Source organism: Corylus avellana, chromosome ca7 (assembly GCF_901000735.1).
Source record: "Corylus avellana chromosome ca7, CavTom2PMs-1.0".
Lineage (NCBI taxonomy): Eukaryota > Viridiplantae > Streptophyta > Magnoliopsida > Fagales > Betulaceae > Corylus > Corylus avellana.
In genome coordinates this window covers 20,742,889-20,757,521 of record NC_081547.1, presented here as the reverse complement: position 1 = coordinate 20,757,521, position 14,633 = coordinate 20,742,889, and the positions used below count along the sequence as shown (strand labels likewise).

Here is a 14,633-nt window from a genome sequence, read left to right as displayed (position 1 = left end):
TATACTCCACATGATTTTATAGTAATTCTATACCGGTAAACTTTTAGAGCCTATTTGGTTTAAGGAATAGATTCTTGGAATGAAATAACTATTCCTATGGAATAGTCATTACTTTGTTTGGTAAAGGTTTATTCCTAGGAATAGTTATTCCCGTGTGAATCATTAATCCCTTACACACAGAAATAACTATTCCTCTAAAAAATGTGAGCACTAGTTATTCCTAAAAGAATTGACACAGGATTAGCTATTCCTCTAAAAAAAATGAGAGCAATAATTATTCATAAAGGAATTGACAGCTTTTTCCAAAAAAACAAATTTTTTTCAAAAAGGTTATTTTAACCCTTAATTTTTTTTTATTAAAAAAAAAGAAAAAAAAAAAAGGGAAAACCTAGAATTTTAATGGGGTGGCCACCCCTGCAATTCTAGTTTTTTTTTTTTTTTCAACTCCAATTAGAATTAATACATATGTTGTTACCAAACTAAGGAATAAGAATAACTATTTTATTCCACTTTCCTCTATTCCTAGTAATAGCTATTCATTTACCTAATAGAACACTTAATCCGCGGACCAAACGAGCTCTAAATAGGTATTACTGGGAATAGAAGAGGTTAAAATAGAATAATTATTCAAATTCTTTAGTTTGATAACAACACACATGGCCTAACTGAAATTGAATCAAAATTACTAAAAACTCACATTATTATTACAAGCTTGAAACCCGTGCAATGCACGGGTTTGTTTTTAAAAATGATAGGAATGAAAAATAATAATAATAATAAATAGTGGATGTATAAATGATAAGAAAAAAAAAAAGTTTCAAGTAGGAAGCAAAAAAAATGGGGGATTGTCAAAGTAAGTCAAGGAGAAAATTTAGCACCGGGAGTACAGCTAGAACATAATCATTAAAAATAAATAGAACTAGATACCAAAATTCTATTCAAAAAAAAAGAGAAATGAGTTAAATTAAAAAAATTAAAGAAACCAAAAGTTGGAAATGATTATAAAAACTCAAATAAAGCTTAAAAATATAAGATTTCTAAATTTTTAAATAATCATAATGAAAAGTTTCTTACCAATAGAACCTTTCTCAAAACTGCTTATTCCAGCAGAGACAACAAATAAATTTTTGGTGAAAGTAAATTGAGAATTGTAAGGATATTTCAAAAACCGCTTTTGTCGGTGTGATTTCACTTTCAATTTTAATTTTTTTCTACAACATGATTAAAGAAAAAGAAATTAATATTACCTTATCAAAGCAACGTAGAAGCAAAATAACCACTCGAGAAATCAATTCATATTATTTCCTATTTATACATGCCTCAAGATCAAATAATAAAATTAAAATAATCAACCTCCAACCACCTCTTAATACTAATTTAGATATTAATTATTTCAACAAAAACATATTCGCTTTGATAGCTTAATTCATCTGCGTGCTCTATCAACCAAACTTCATTGACAAACACCATTAATATCCCCAAGAGTTGTTCCACAACATCACGTAACTTTGACATAAGAAATATGACAGAGAGAGAGATAAAACATGTGCGTTTCGTTGTCAGTGGGAGAGAGGAAAGATCAATTTTGATAGTGGGTTGGGGTTTTGAAATTTGGGAATTTTGACAGTGGGTAGCTCGTCCCGGGAGATGTGGGTGGCTCGTTGTCAGCGGTGCTTGGCATTCATGGTCTTCGGTGGCCAGCCGTCGGTTTAGGGGTGAGTGAAGAGGGAAGAGAGAGTCATGACTTACGTGTGCGTTTTCTAACCTAAAAAAAGTCCACATGAATTCCCATTTGGTCATGTTAAATGAATGGGGTTTGGTGTTGCAATAAAAAATAAAAAATAAATAAAAAACAAAATAACCAGAAATGCTTTTTTTTTTTTTAATTAAAAATATATATATATTATGGTCAAATAAAAAAATATGTATATATATATACCTAACATTTCTCTTGAAAAGAAATGTACACGAGATATGAATAGTAGGATTATATTGAATATTTTGTGTTCATAACACTTGCTCCAAAAGTATGAACGTATTGGACCATTAGTGAAAATATCTTAAAATCATTTATCTTAAGAAGTTAAGATTGTCGTGGTTGGCTTGGGTCTGGTATTTACTTTGATAGTAAGCAACAACATATGTAAAAGAAATTAATCTAACAATTTTTTTTTTTTTTTTAATATTTTGACGTGATATAAAGCAGTCAGAATTTTGAGATTTTTTTTTTTAGAAAGTTTTTTGACTTTTTTTGGAAAGAGAAAAAGTAAAAAGGGTTAACAAATAAGCCCATAATCTCTTTGAAGTAGGTAGGTTAGCGAAGTACAATGCCTATAAAAATTAATTAGTTATAAAAAAAAAAATTAAAAAAAAAATAAAAAAAAAAAAAGGTAGAAAGACTTTTTGGGAATTAGCTTAAAGATAAAGAGACAAGGAAAAAAAAATTACAAGGCATTTCACACGAGTAGAGAAATGGATAAAGAGGTGTGATGTTTTCACAAGGCAATTCTTTCGCTAGCAATGAAAATCTCCCCCCAAGTATTCAAATAACAAATTATCTATATTTTGTTATACTCCCCCTCTCTCTCTCTCTCTCTCTCCCTGAAGCTTCTCATCTTTCCTTTCTCCCTCTCCCACAACAAAGCAATCCACAACGACAACGTCTAGGAAAGGATAGAATGATTTCAGAGTGTATTGATTGGAAACGACGGGCCCCTCCTCCCTCATGCAGAGCCAGAGGGAAGTGGCGAGTACTAACTAAATCCAATTCGCGTCATAAATTATAATGTACTTGCCAGCCACAAAACTAACGTTATTATTCTCATTTTCCAGATTTACAACGAAAATTTCCATTAAAGGAATTATCTCCCGACCTAATTGTCAAAACTATCAAGTAGCTTAACGACCAGAAAAGAAAGAACAGACTAGAGGAGAAATCACCTCCACTTCTCTTGCAGTTCTTTCCTCTCGGACAAAACCCATGTCACAAAGATTGCCGCAATTAGGGCAACAATAGTGATGAGAAGCAAAGCATAGCTGAAATCTTCGGTGAGTGAATCGTATGTCCTTGAGGGTGCCATTCGAGTGAAGAAGAGATCCACTCCATATGCAAAGGCAAGAGTTGTGGACTCCAACTTAGCAGGTACCGTAACAATGCCTCGGAGACCTTCCACTTTAAGAGCATGCGTCACATATGACTGCACAAACAACACCGACATCAGCTTATCATGTAAAACAACTAAATCAGAAGCAGCATGTACCTAAAAACCAACCTCCCTCATACGCCACAAAACCATATCCTCTAAAGATTTTGAGCTAGCTCAAGTTCAAATTATGGATGCCCGAGTCTCATTTGCTTATCATCACCATAATAAACATGGAATTAAAGGCACACATAATTGTACACCATAAAACAAAAATATGATTCTAATCATGACCAACAAAAAAACACAAACAAATAGTCATGTTATCTATCTAATTATTAAACAAATGAACTACGACCTCTATGTCTTTCACCAAAACCAATTATATCAGTAATTTCTTTCAATTATTACAAATAATACTATATACAATAAAAATAAAAATAAATAAAAAAATAAAAAAAGCCAACAGTCAGTGTCAGGATGATCTATCAAATGTGCTGCCAGGTTCAAGTTGGGGAATAATGTGCCCAACCAAAACCTGTCCAAATCCACTCATTATTAATTAGCCTTAATCTGAAAAACATGAACATCCAAGTCATGACCTGATAAATGAGCAAGTACAAAACATGTTATGGATAAAAAACAGAAGTTTGTAAGCTGGAACTATGTAGTCATTCCCAGATCCTGGAAAGTTTAAAAAGAAATGTGTGCAATACTTCTTGTAATGAGAGCATTGTAGCTAAAGAGCAACAAGAGAAATTTCAGTAACAAAATTGAATCACCAAAAGTCAACCCAGACAAAAGCGCACACAGATGATTGTCAACTCGGCATATGCATATTGAAACTCTGATGACTAAATCAAAATGGGTAGATAATAAAAATTTGAAAACTTTAATGTTATAGTTGAAATTTTGAGTAATAAATACAAACCACTGCTCACAAAAAGAAAAATTCAATACTTTCTTCAGAAAATAACAGTAGCATTGAATCTATGATAGCAATAATAAGATGATGACGACGATGATATATGGCCGAAATACCTGAGGAATGATTGGCAAAGAATCCGTAAGAGGTATGACGCCTTCTTCTTTCTCAGCTTGTGTAGGGTTGACAGATCGGCGAGGATCTAAATAACGCTTATCAAGAGCCAAAACCTGCAAAAGGTTTAGCAACATTCAGTGTATATAAAAGGAAATTAGTTGTATCTCAAACACATACATCCCCACCCCACCACCCCCCCTGGAACAACTAAAACATAAAAACGCCTCAACAGAAAACAAATCAAATTGCCACAAAAAAGAAAGGAGAAATAGCTCAGCATGTTCAAAGATTTCAACTGACCTGATCACCAACTGTACCAATAAGAAGCTGCTTTGAGGTAATACCCTTGGCCGTTGATGTCACTGTTATTGTTTTCACAGAGTGGGTGAAGAAGTAAGACTGTGACTTTGTTATCACCTCTGGTCGAGAATACAAGGAGATTGGTGAAGTAAGATTATGCTTTCCAAAAACTAGCTTCAAGACATCCTTGTTGTCCTGTGAATCATATTGGATTTAAATAACATAGCATCGAAAATACACAGAACATTGAATTAAGGATTCAAGTTTACTGGCATACCGCCCGAGACTGATCATAGATCTCAATGACTGACATCTCATATCTGTGTGCTCTAAGATTGAAGTAGTGGTATACAACCCAGTTCTCGCTGAAAACCTACAAAATGCATGGATGCATGAGAAATGCCTCACTTATGACTGCAAAATGGCTTAGTAGATTGCATAACTTACAGCACGAACAGGGCCCTGTGAACCATGATGAGTCATCCGGTGCAATATACGACCAGTTACAGTATCAATGAGGTATACAACCAACCATGACTCCTCTGGAGTGACCATTCTGAATTCACCACTGGCTTTTGGTGCAACAGTTGCCACGAAGAGTAGATTTTTTGATATATATTTATACATCACATCTTGGCCATCTATGACCTTTGCTTGGGTATGAACCACCTAGAGGATGTAAACAAAAAATAATAATATAACAACTATATACAGCTATAAAGCACTGGTAAAGTCTCACGAGAACCCTATCATAGTAACCTCAAAGTGGGAGCTGGGACCACTGCCCATCTAATTGGTTACAGAGTTGGACTTACTAATCACATTGTTTTACAATACTCGTTTAACATATAATTGTTACGATTATGTGATGCCAAAAACATAAGGTTACCACTCAATTCCAGTCATGGCTGGCTTCCTACTATCGAGACCCCATATGCACAGCACAAGAAACCAAAATTATAAAATGATAATAGGCATTTTTAGGCATTTTTATGTTCATGGAACTACAATCGCATCCAAGAAATCAAAACAATGATAAACAATTTCTAAAAAGATAAAATTGGTTGAGGAACATAGAATTTCCAAATTGCCCTCTCCAACAAGTGAAGAGATATCTCAATCAACCTTGACCCTTGCTAAATCAAACAAGCCAAAGAGTTCCATAAGGCACTAGCTGTTTCGCAATGTAGTAAAAGGCGATCAACAATTTCCCCACCTTTCTTACACGGGCAACACTAATCTACCACAATGATATGCCACTTCCTCAAGTTATCAAAAATGAGGATCTTACCTAAAACGACCAACCAAGCAAATAAAGCTACTCTCAAAGGGACCTTACTCCACCAAATACACCTCCAAGGAAAATGAGTGTTGTCATGGGGGATGAAGACATTATAGAACGATCTTTAGATCAAACAATCCCTTCTTGGAGGGATTCCAACAAAGCTTGTCTACACAGTCCTATTTCAATCTAATGGAATACAATTGATCGAAGAACAAAGTAAATAATTCCAACTCCCAATCATGCGTCGCTCTTAAAAATTAACATTCCACTAAGAAGAGCCCTTAAGGGAGTGAAGATGATAGGGCACATAAGCATCCCTTGAGCAAGCAATGCTCAATAACTCCAAAAACACTTCCTTAAGGGGTTGCTCCCCACACCACATATCATGCCAAAAGGAGCAGACACCCACCTCAAATCTTGTAAATCTAGAAAACTCCTCCCAAACTCTCCTAATGAACTTCCAAAGACCCACCCCATAAGACCCAATGACTCAATTAGAGCACCACCCACCCCACTGATTCCCATATTTAAAGTTCACTTCCAATATCCACAGAGTCTCTCTCTCATAAACGTAACGCCATGACAACTTACCCATAAGAGCTCAGTTGAACATGAGCAAATTTCAAACCCTCCAACCCCCTTAAGAAATCAAAGAACACAACTTACACCAGCTTACCAAATAAATTTTAACCTCATCACCCATACTTCCCCACAAAAAATCCAGTTGTAACTTCTCAACTCAATTGGCAACACTAATCGAGAGGAAACACAGAGACATGAAGTAGGTAGACAAGTTAGACAAAGTGCTCTTAATCAAGGTAATCCTACCCTCCTTAGACAAATACAACCCCTTTCAGCTAGCTAAACAATGCTCAATCTTCTCAATAATGCCATCCCAGATAGATTTAGCTTTAAAATAAGCATCCAATGGAAAACTTGGGCACTTCATTGGCAACGAGGAGACCCTGCAACCCAATATCCTAGTCAAACCTTCCACATTATTGACATTACCAACAGGAACCAACTTTGATTTAGCCAAAATAATCTTCAAGCTAGAGACAACTTCAAAATATTTTTTTTGATAAGTAATAACCAGTCTTATTAAAAACGAAAGGCGCCATAAAGTATACAAGGAGTAGACAAATAGGATCATCTTCAAAAGAGAACCCCACAAATAACGCAAAAGACAAAGGTGATCTGGGACAACCCCATAGAAAATTAAGATGCCATCCGCCAACAAAATGTGAGAGATCAATGCCACCATAATACCCCGTCCCCATAGAAAAGCTAGACAACAAAACCCCACACATTTAACATACAATTGTTACAATTATTTGATGCCAAAAAAATGTAAGGTTATCAATCACTTCCAGTCATGTCAGGCTTCCTACTATTGAGACCCCATATGCACAAGAAACCAAAATCATAAAATGTAAATAGGCATTTTATACGTTCATGGGACTCCAATTGCATCCAGGAATTTGACACAATGAAAAATAACGTTTCTAAAAAGATAAAGCAGAAGTTCAACAGTAAAAGGGCACTATGCATCAAAGAATCTAGGTGATACAAAATTATTCACAAGAAAAGAAAAATGGTATGGAAAATTTTATTTTCATAAGAAAATCTGACAGTAATGCACTCAATTAAAGGTATTCTGTATTGAAGTTAATCAACAACTAATTTGTAAGTACAAAATTATCTAATTTTTTTAGGTTTTTGTGCAATGGTACTAAGAAAAAAATAGCTTCTTTTTTTTTTTTTTTTTTCTTTTGATAAGTAGGTACTAACAAATTAATGGTGAAGGAATAACAATCATAAAAGATAAACAGACCTAGAGCAATTAAAAAGTACATCATTGAAAAAAAATAAATAAATAAGTTACCTCATTCAATTTTCTTGTAACAGTTTCTATTATCTTTTCCGACTCAGATGGAAATACAATTGACCACAAGTCCCTGGAGTCGAAGCAGTATTCATCCGCTACACCAATGCAATTAATCTTCAAGTCATGCCCCTTTATAATGCCATTATCAGCATCAACTGAGTACCAGTATACATTTGAAAACTCATTTTGGAAGATACCAATAGCCTCAGAGGTTCTTGGGTATAAATGTGCATGATGGTCAGCATCTATAATAAGATGGAGATGCTGTTCCACTGAATCAGTAAATGGCAGTGGAATGACTTGTGTAACAGAATGAGTGAGATCCAATGAGTCAAGCTCCTTTCCTATGTAAGCATCAACAAAAGAAAGAACACCTGGGGCATCCCAATTTGGTCCACATCGACCCACAACAAGGATAGATGGATTCTCATCCAAGGCATGATGATGAGGTACCTGCCACTGATAAACACCAAGTCCAGTAGGATTTTCACATGATCCTGATTTACGTAGTGAGGACAGTAAGAGAGACCAAACAACCCGTCCATCTCCAGTGTGCAAGGCATAAAGTTTTCCCGCTCTGGTAAGAACTATTAGTAGCTTCCGGAAACCATTGTGGTCTCGGGTCATTTTGCTCTTCTCGAAACTTTTTAATCTCATTCCTTGTATAGTTGCTATATCCTCAAGGCTTGCAAGCATTAATGTCCCCTTAAGCTTCAAGATGTGTCCCTTCAATAACGAAAAAATCATATGAAAAATAAATTGTCAGTAAGGGAACAGGTCAAGTAGAGGCATTCAGGCAAAAATATCATTTTCTTTCGAAATCCTAGGTGCAAAACTGCAATAAAGTAGTGAAGAGGAAGAAAGGGAAAAATATATTTGTAAATAAAACCAGACATCCATTCAGTCCAGAAAAGTAGAATAGTAGAGCATTCAATCATGAAACAGGACTTTTATGTGTTTACATTCATACATTAAGCCACTCAAAGAGGTTCTGCTCCACTTTAGCTACTGATACACCTTTCTTTTCCACAGGTAGTTCTGATGTTGTTACATCTACAATTGAGGCTAAGCTTTCCTCCCTAGACCAGACAATCGCACCTTGTTGTAGTAACAACAGTGAATGATCTTCCATGACAATCAAGGCCCTAAACCCATGAGACCTGTCTGTACGAATATATGTATTTATGAAAACCATGTGCACTAGCCCCCTCTGATGGTCCATGACTATGCTCTCCTTGAGCAAATCACCATTCCAATCATGATTGAGCTTCACTGTAAGGAGAATTTTACCGTCTACGTGTTCAACTATTGCAAAAGCTTGTTGACCCTCTGAAAATGAGAGAGCATCACTAACAGCTGCTGCATTGTTAATTTTGTCCACAACCTCCAATTTGCGTTCAGTTGTCACTCTTATAAATACTGAAAATGTATCGACTTTTATAGCAAATATTCCTGAGAGCTTTGAAGGTAATATGACTGCATTCCTGGAAGACTCCTCAACAAGATCTGAAATATATGTCTTTCCAAAGTTGATTTCTTCATTCTGAAAGTTAATTGTTACTAAGCTTGACCTAGTGGCATCCAATGACACAAGCATGTCACTTGAAACTAATAATACTTCCCCATAAAAGCCATCAGGAAAGGCTGCACTCTTGTGCTTCAGCAATTCTCCATTCTTAGCATCAATTTCATAAGCATTAAACTGGGATGAACCAACAAAACCTACAGCATAGATTATATCACTTCCCGAAGGCTGAATAATCTGTTGAACCTCTATGCTGCAAAAAAGGTAGCCAATCTAAGATCAAAAAATGATGATGTTAGGAAAGAAAGAACATTAGATACATCAAAATTCAATTGTTTAAACCTTTCAGCTGAAAAATCCTTCTCCCAGAGAACTTCGCCATCAATGCTAGAAAGAGCATGAAGACACCCTTTACTGAAAACAAGAATCACATTGTCCTTGTCGACTTTCAAATTAATCTGCACAATACTACCTTAATTAATGTATGTTCATTGTAAAATAGGTACAAAGGCATTGTCTACTAGAACTCTCGTAATCAAGAAAATTATGATGAAGGTGTTGCTGATGATGAAACTAAGGACAGGGTAAGGACTAGAGACTGAAATTAAAGTTTGATGCAAAAGTAACAAAACAAAAAGTCCAAACATTTTGGTCTATGAAGAGAGATTTAGAGCACTAGCGACAGCTTCCCTAAATCCCATTCCCTTCTCTAAATATAGGGAAACTCTTAAAAACACCTGAAACAAACTCCCTTGGTAAACCCTTGGTTAAGGAACGCCAAGGGAAGTAAAAGTGCTACCCCACTTTTGGTTCCTTTTAACATTATTTTAATATAAAAATACTCTCTTTCATCTAACATTTATTTGAAACACCATTTAAATGGTTACTCTTTCCTCTCTCTTTCCCACAACATTTAATTTAAAGAATATTTAAATTATATAGGGAAAGGATAAAGGAAGCTAATGTGGAACTTATTTAAATAGGGAAACAAAAAGTAGTTTGATTCCCTATGTTTAAAGAAAATCTAAGGAAAACTGCTGCTAGTGCTCTTATAAATGAATACTAGAGAAAGATATTCAATGGATAATAAATTTAGTAAATGTACAAGAATTCATACATAGCACTACAGATATATGCCCAGTTGACAAATTCCAGAGTATCAAAGATTGTATTCACTAACCAGCACAGACAATAATGATTTTGAAGGCTTTGAGCCCTGAAGAAAAGACTCCCAAACCATCTTTCCATCAGGAAGGTTCCATGCTCTTAAAACACTTCCCTCTGACGAAAGAGTAATGACATCTGAAAATGTTAAGTGGCAATTAAGCATTCATTCGACAGTGTAAGTTGTGATCAAACATCCAATAAGTAACACCAAATGAAGGAAGCAAAATGGTTAGAAAGTAATAACAAAAGTAACAACACTCTAAAGTACAGAAATATAACCACCCCCAATATTCTTCATTCGTTTTCTCTTTCTTTATTAAATAAAAATTAAAAAAAATAAAAAATAAAAAGAGTGACGCTATAGCAATGTATGGCAACAGTTGGTCCTTCAAAGTAACACAAAATCAAGAAAATAAATTACAAGCATGCATGAAACTGAGAGAAGAAAATAATGCATATGAGCTCCCAATATTACCACTCCTATGATTCAAACAACATGTTTCTTGAAAAAAAAATATACATGTGAACACAACAAACAAATTGCGAGATAATATTATACATAATTCAAGTTAAACGATGAAAAATGGGTCACGAATTTGCTGAAAATCATAAAGATCAAGCCCCATAGCATTATATTGGAAAATTCATTGATGACCAAGTAACAATTCTACTTTGACATTACCAAATCATGTAGTTTAGGGAAATGAGTGAAACAGACATTCATCTATAAAGCTAAAAATAGGATCAATCATAAATATGTGCATTATTACATTTTCCAAGAGCAATATCAATTCCATCGACTGAATCATTGGTCCCAAGAACATGCCTCCAAACTGCACAAAACCAACCATAAATTAATATTCCACAATTTCCACCAAAGTCCATAAAAAAAAAAAAAAAAAAAAAAAAAAAAAAAAGTGCCCCTATATCATAATTATCTACTCAAAACCACTAAACAAAAGGTTGAAGCGCTCTTGCTTAGTTGCTTTGAATATGAAGAATCTGAGTAAAGGAGATCATAATGAAAAGTTTCTATGTAATGATCACAGCCAAAAAACACCCAATTTACCACAAGTTCCGATACAAAAAGTTCAACTCACAAATCTCTCCATGCCTGAGATCAAGCGAAGCGATAACATTCTCTTCAGTAGACACGACAACACGCTTTCTCCCGGTCTTTTGAGTGTGGAACACTGCATGCTTCACTTTCCCCATATACTGCTGGTGCCTGTAATTCACGATTATTACTAAAAACTACAAAAATCGAACCCATTCTTCAATCAAAATGAAGTAAAGGCTTATAATCAAGAAAGCACCGGATATGTTATAATAGATTGAGACTAAAGCATCAACTATAGCTTAATAACCGAAGTTTCCAAAACAAATAAAATTTGACTACGACTTCGAGAACTTTTAATCATTAAGCGAAAAGGAATTGAGGCCTCGTCTGTTTTCCAGATTAAAAAAGTAAACAAAAAGAAAATCTCAAAGTAGTAAATTTAGGTGAAGTGAGAAATTCGATGACAAGACGATATGAGATGGGAATTTACCAGTCCATGAGGCCCACTTGATCTTCGTAAAGCGAAAAGCTGTGCTCTGCTGATGCTAAGAGTAATAGAAGAGGAAGAAAAACCCTAATCGCCATTCGCATGCCCATCGCGTCTCTCTCTCTAGGATGAAGAAAGAGAGGCAGATCTGACAAAGGAAGTGAGGGGGCCGGCTTGTCGTTTTGGATTGGGGAACTGGCTTAGCCCTCTCACGCACTTGCCCCAAATTGCACGAATAGGGGAATTCCTCCCTTTTTCAGTTCAAACTAGTTGGCATGCCACGTCCAATGCGCTTGATCTGTGTTATATTCTACTAATTGTTAATATTATAATTTTAATATATATATATATATATATATATATACATACTAGTTGGAGGGCACGTGCCTTGGTTCCTGTATTTGACAATAATGAATGTAGTGTATGTGATATTTAACACTAAAAAATCAATAGCATATGCAAAAAGTATTTACAACATAAAATTAATACATGAATTCTTATACAAATTCTTAATAATTCAATAGCATAACATTCCAAAAGTGAATGGATATGATATACATCAAAGCATATAAAAGAAAATAAAATCACACTGAAAAGTCCCCCAGAGGTAGCTCAATCGACTAAAACCACACTTAATGAAGTGGAAGTCACTAGTTCGAATCTCCCTCCCCCTCTTGTGCGGACATGTCAAAAAAAATAAAATAAAATAAAATAAAATCACACTGAAAAAATAAAACATTCTACTAAATACTTATACAAATTACAAAAACATAAACAAAACAAAGAAAAGGAGAAAAAAACATACTAATTTAAGGAGAAAAGGGGAACAACCGCAGCACAAACTTGGCTCTATATAAGGTTTTTTCCTTATTTTAAGATTAATGAAAAAGGACATTAATGCCCATAATTTTACAAATGACAGTGTAAAATAAGGTCAAAATGGGAAATTTGGCGTGAAACAAAGATCAGGATTTAAGGAAAAAGTTGAACAAAAATCATGATTTAAGGAAAAGCTGGAAAAAATACTAATTTAAGGAGAAAAGGGGAAGGAAATCGAGAATTTGAGGACGAGAAAAGACAAAAATAACCGGTCTAGAGAGAGAGAAAAAAACCTGGATCGGCGGAGGTTGAGCGTCGGCGCAGATGAGAGAAGAGTCGGACGAGAGAGAGGGAGAGAGGGAGAGAGGCGAGACAGCAGAGAGATAGCCGAGACTGAGAGAAGAGAGGAGGAGAAGAAAAAAAAAATCCAAATGGCCTGATTACTGTCGTATGCATTCCGTCAAAATGACAAAAATACCCAAATGATTTTTGAGCTGACCATTGTAAACAGGGACAAAAGGGTAACTTGGCACCATCAAAGAAAAACTCACTATTCAGCCATGTTGAAAAGACAAATTCATCCAAATAAATTCATTGTTTCCTTAACACTTAAACTGGTCCGAATAATAACAAAGAGAAGACAAAAGGGACAAATTGTAAATTGACGTCAGGGACAAAATAGTCTTTCAATATCAAACAGAAAGGGCAAAATGGTCTTTTTACTATCAAAGAAAATCATAGGCTCTTTTTTTTTTCTTTTTTTTTTTGAGGAAACATAGGCAATTTTTAAGCATATATATATATATATATATATATATATATATATATGTTGTTATTTTAAATCAAGTGTAAAGAAAAATATATATATAGCACATTTATGTTTATGGTGTTTACCTCAACCAATATATAAATACGTAAAAGCAGAAAACCTCAACCAATATGTTCAATGAAGAGGCAAGAAGAAAAGAGCAAGGTATTTTTTCTCATTCAGAGGCACTTGTTATAAAAAGGCGGATGAGAAGTAAAAGCAGAAAACCTCATAAGTATGACAGTCGTGACAAGTCAAGAGGAAAGTCATATTCAAAAATAGACATAAAATATTTTCACTATGGCAAGCCTGGGCATATAAGAAGAGATTGCAGAAAGTTTAAAAGATAACAGTTGAAAAGAAAAGACGAAGAACGTTAAGAAGAAAAAGACACTGCAGAAGTTGCATCTGATGGTGATGTGGTATTTGCTTTTGATGAAGCTTATGCTAATCTCGCATGTGATGAATCTACGTGGGTAGTTGATATAACAGTATCTTTTCATATTACTACACATAGAGATTTCTTCTCTTCCTACACCAGTGGCGATTTTGGTTGGGTTAGAATGGGAAATGAAGTCAAGTGTAAAGTTGTGGGCATGGGAGATATAGAGCTAGAAACCAAAATTGGGTGCAAATTGATGCTTAAGGATGTCAGACATGTTCCTGAAATGCGTTTCAACTTGATTTCTATTGGGAAACTTGATGATAAAGGCTACCACAATTACCTTGGAGGTGGACAGTGGAAACTGAGCAAGGGTTCTCTTATCTTACCCAGGGGAAAGAAGACCAACACTCTCTACAAGACAGCTGGAAGACTAGTCAAGGGATATACGATTGTTGTTGAGAATGAAAATTCCACTGAGCAATGGCACAAGAGGCTTGGTCACATGAGTGAGAAGGGACTTCATATTCTCGCTAAGGAACAAATCCTGCCTAATAATAAAGGTACGCCACTAATACCCTGTATTCATTGTCTTGTTGGAAAACAAAGAAGAGTTTCATTTCAAAAATCCTCTTCATCAAGAAAGTCTAATATTCTTAATTTAGTTCACACTGATTTCTGCAATATGAACACTAAAACTATAGGTGGTGCACTTTATTATGTGACT

The 14,633-nt window shown here is 34.9% G+C and overlaps 1 protein-coding gene across 1 annotated transcript; it reads right to left on the bottom strand.

The window, feature by feature from the left end:
- Nucleotides 1-2,758: 2,758 nt before the first annotated feature.
- Nucleotides 2,759-13,110, bottom strand: LOC132186317 (uncharacterized). Its single transcript, XM_059600225.1, has 13 exons — nucleotides 13,010-13,110; nucleotides 11,901-12,195; nucleotides 11,451-11,578; nucleotides 11,121-11,183; nucleotides 10,364-10,485; nucleotides 9,526-9,641; nucleotides 8,629-9,436; nucleotides 7,656-8,384; nucleotides 4,933-5,154; nucleotides 4,763-4,858; nucleotides 4,486-4,680; nucleotides 4,185-4,298; nucleotides 2,759-3,197 (listed from the first exon to the last, which is right to left on the bottom strand). Exons 2-13 carry the CDS (start codon nucleotides 12,005-12,007, stop codon nucleotides 2,937-2,939), a joined length of 2,961 nt encoding a protein of 986 aa, XP_059456208.1. The 5' UTR covers nucleotides 12,008-12,195; nucleotides 13,010-13,110; the 3' UTR covers nucleotides 2,759-2,936.
- Nucleotides 13,111-14,633: the final 1,523 nt, after the last annotated feature.

Coding starts and splice junctions, on each gene's coding strand:
- LOC132186317 (XM_059600225.1), bottom strand. CDS start 12,007: ATGGGCATGCGAATGGCGATTAGGGTTTTTCTTCCTCTTCTATTACTC. Junction 8,385..8,628: donor ACCTCTTTGAGTGGCTTAAT/GTATGAATGTAA, acceptor TCGTTATTGAAG/GGACACATCTTGAAGCTTAA. Junction 5,155..7,655: donor TTACAAGAAAATTGAATGAG/GTAACTTATTTA, acceptor TACATCCTCTAG/GTGGTTCATACCCAAGCAAA.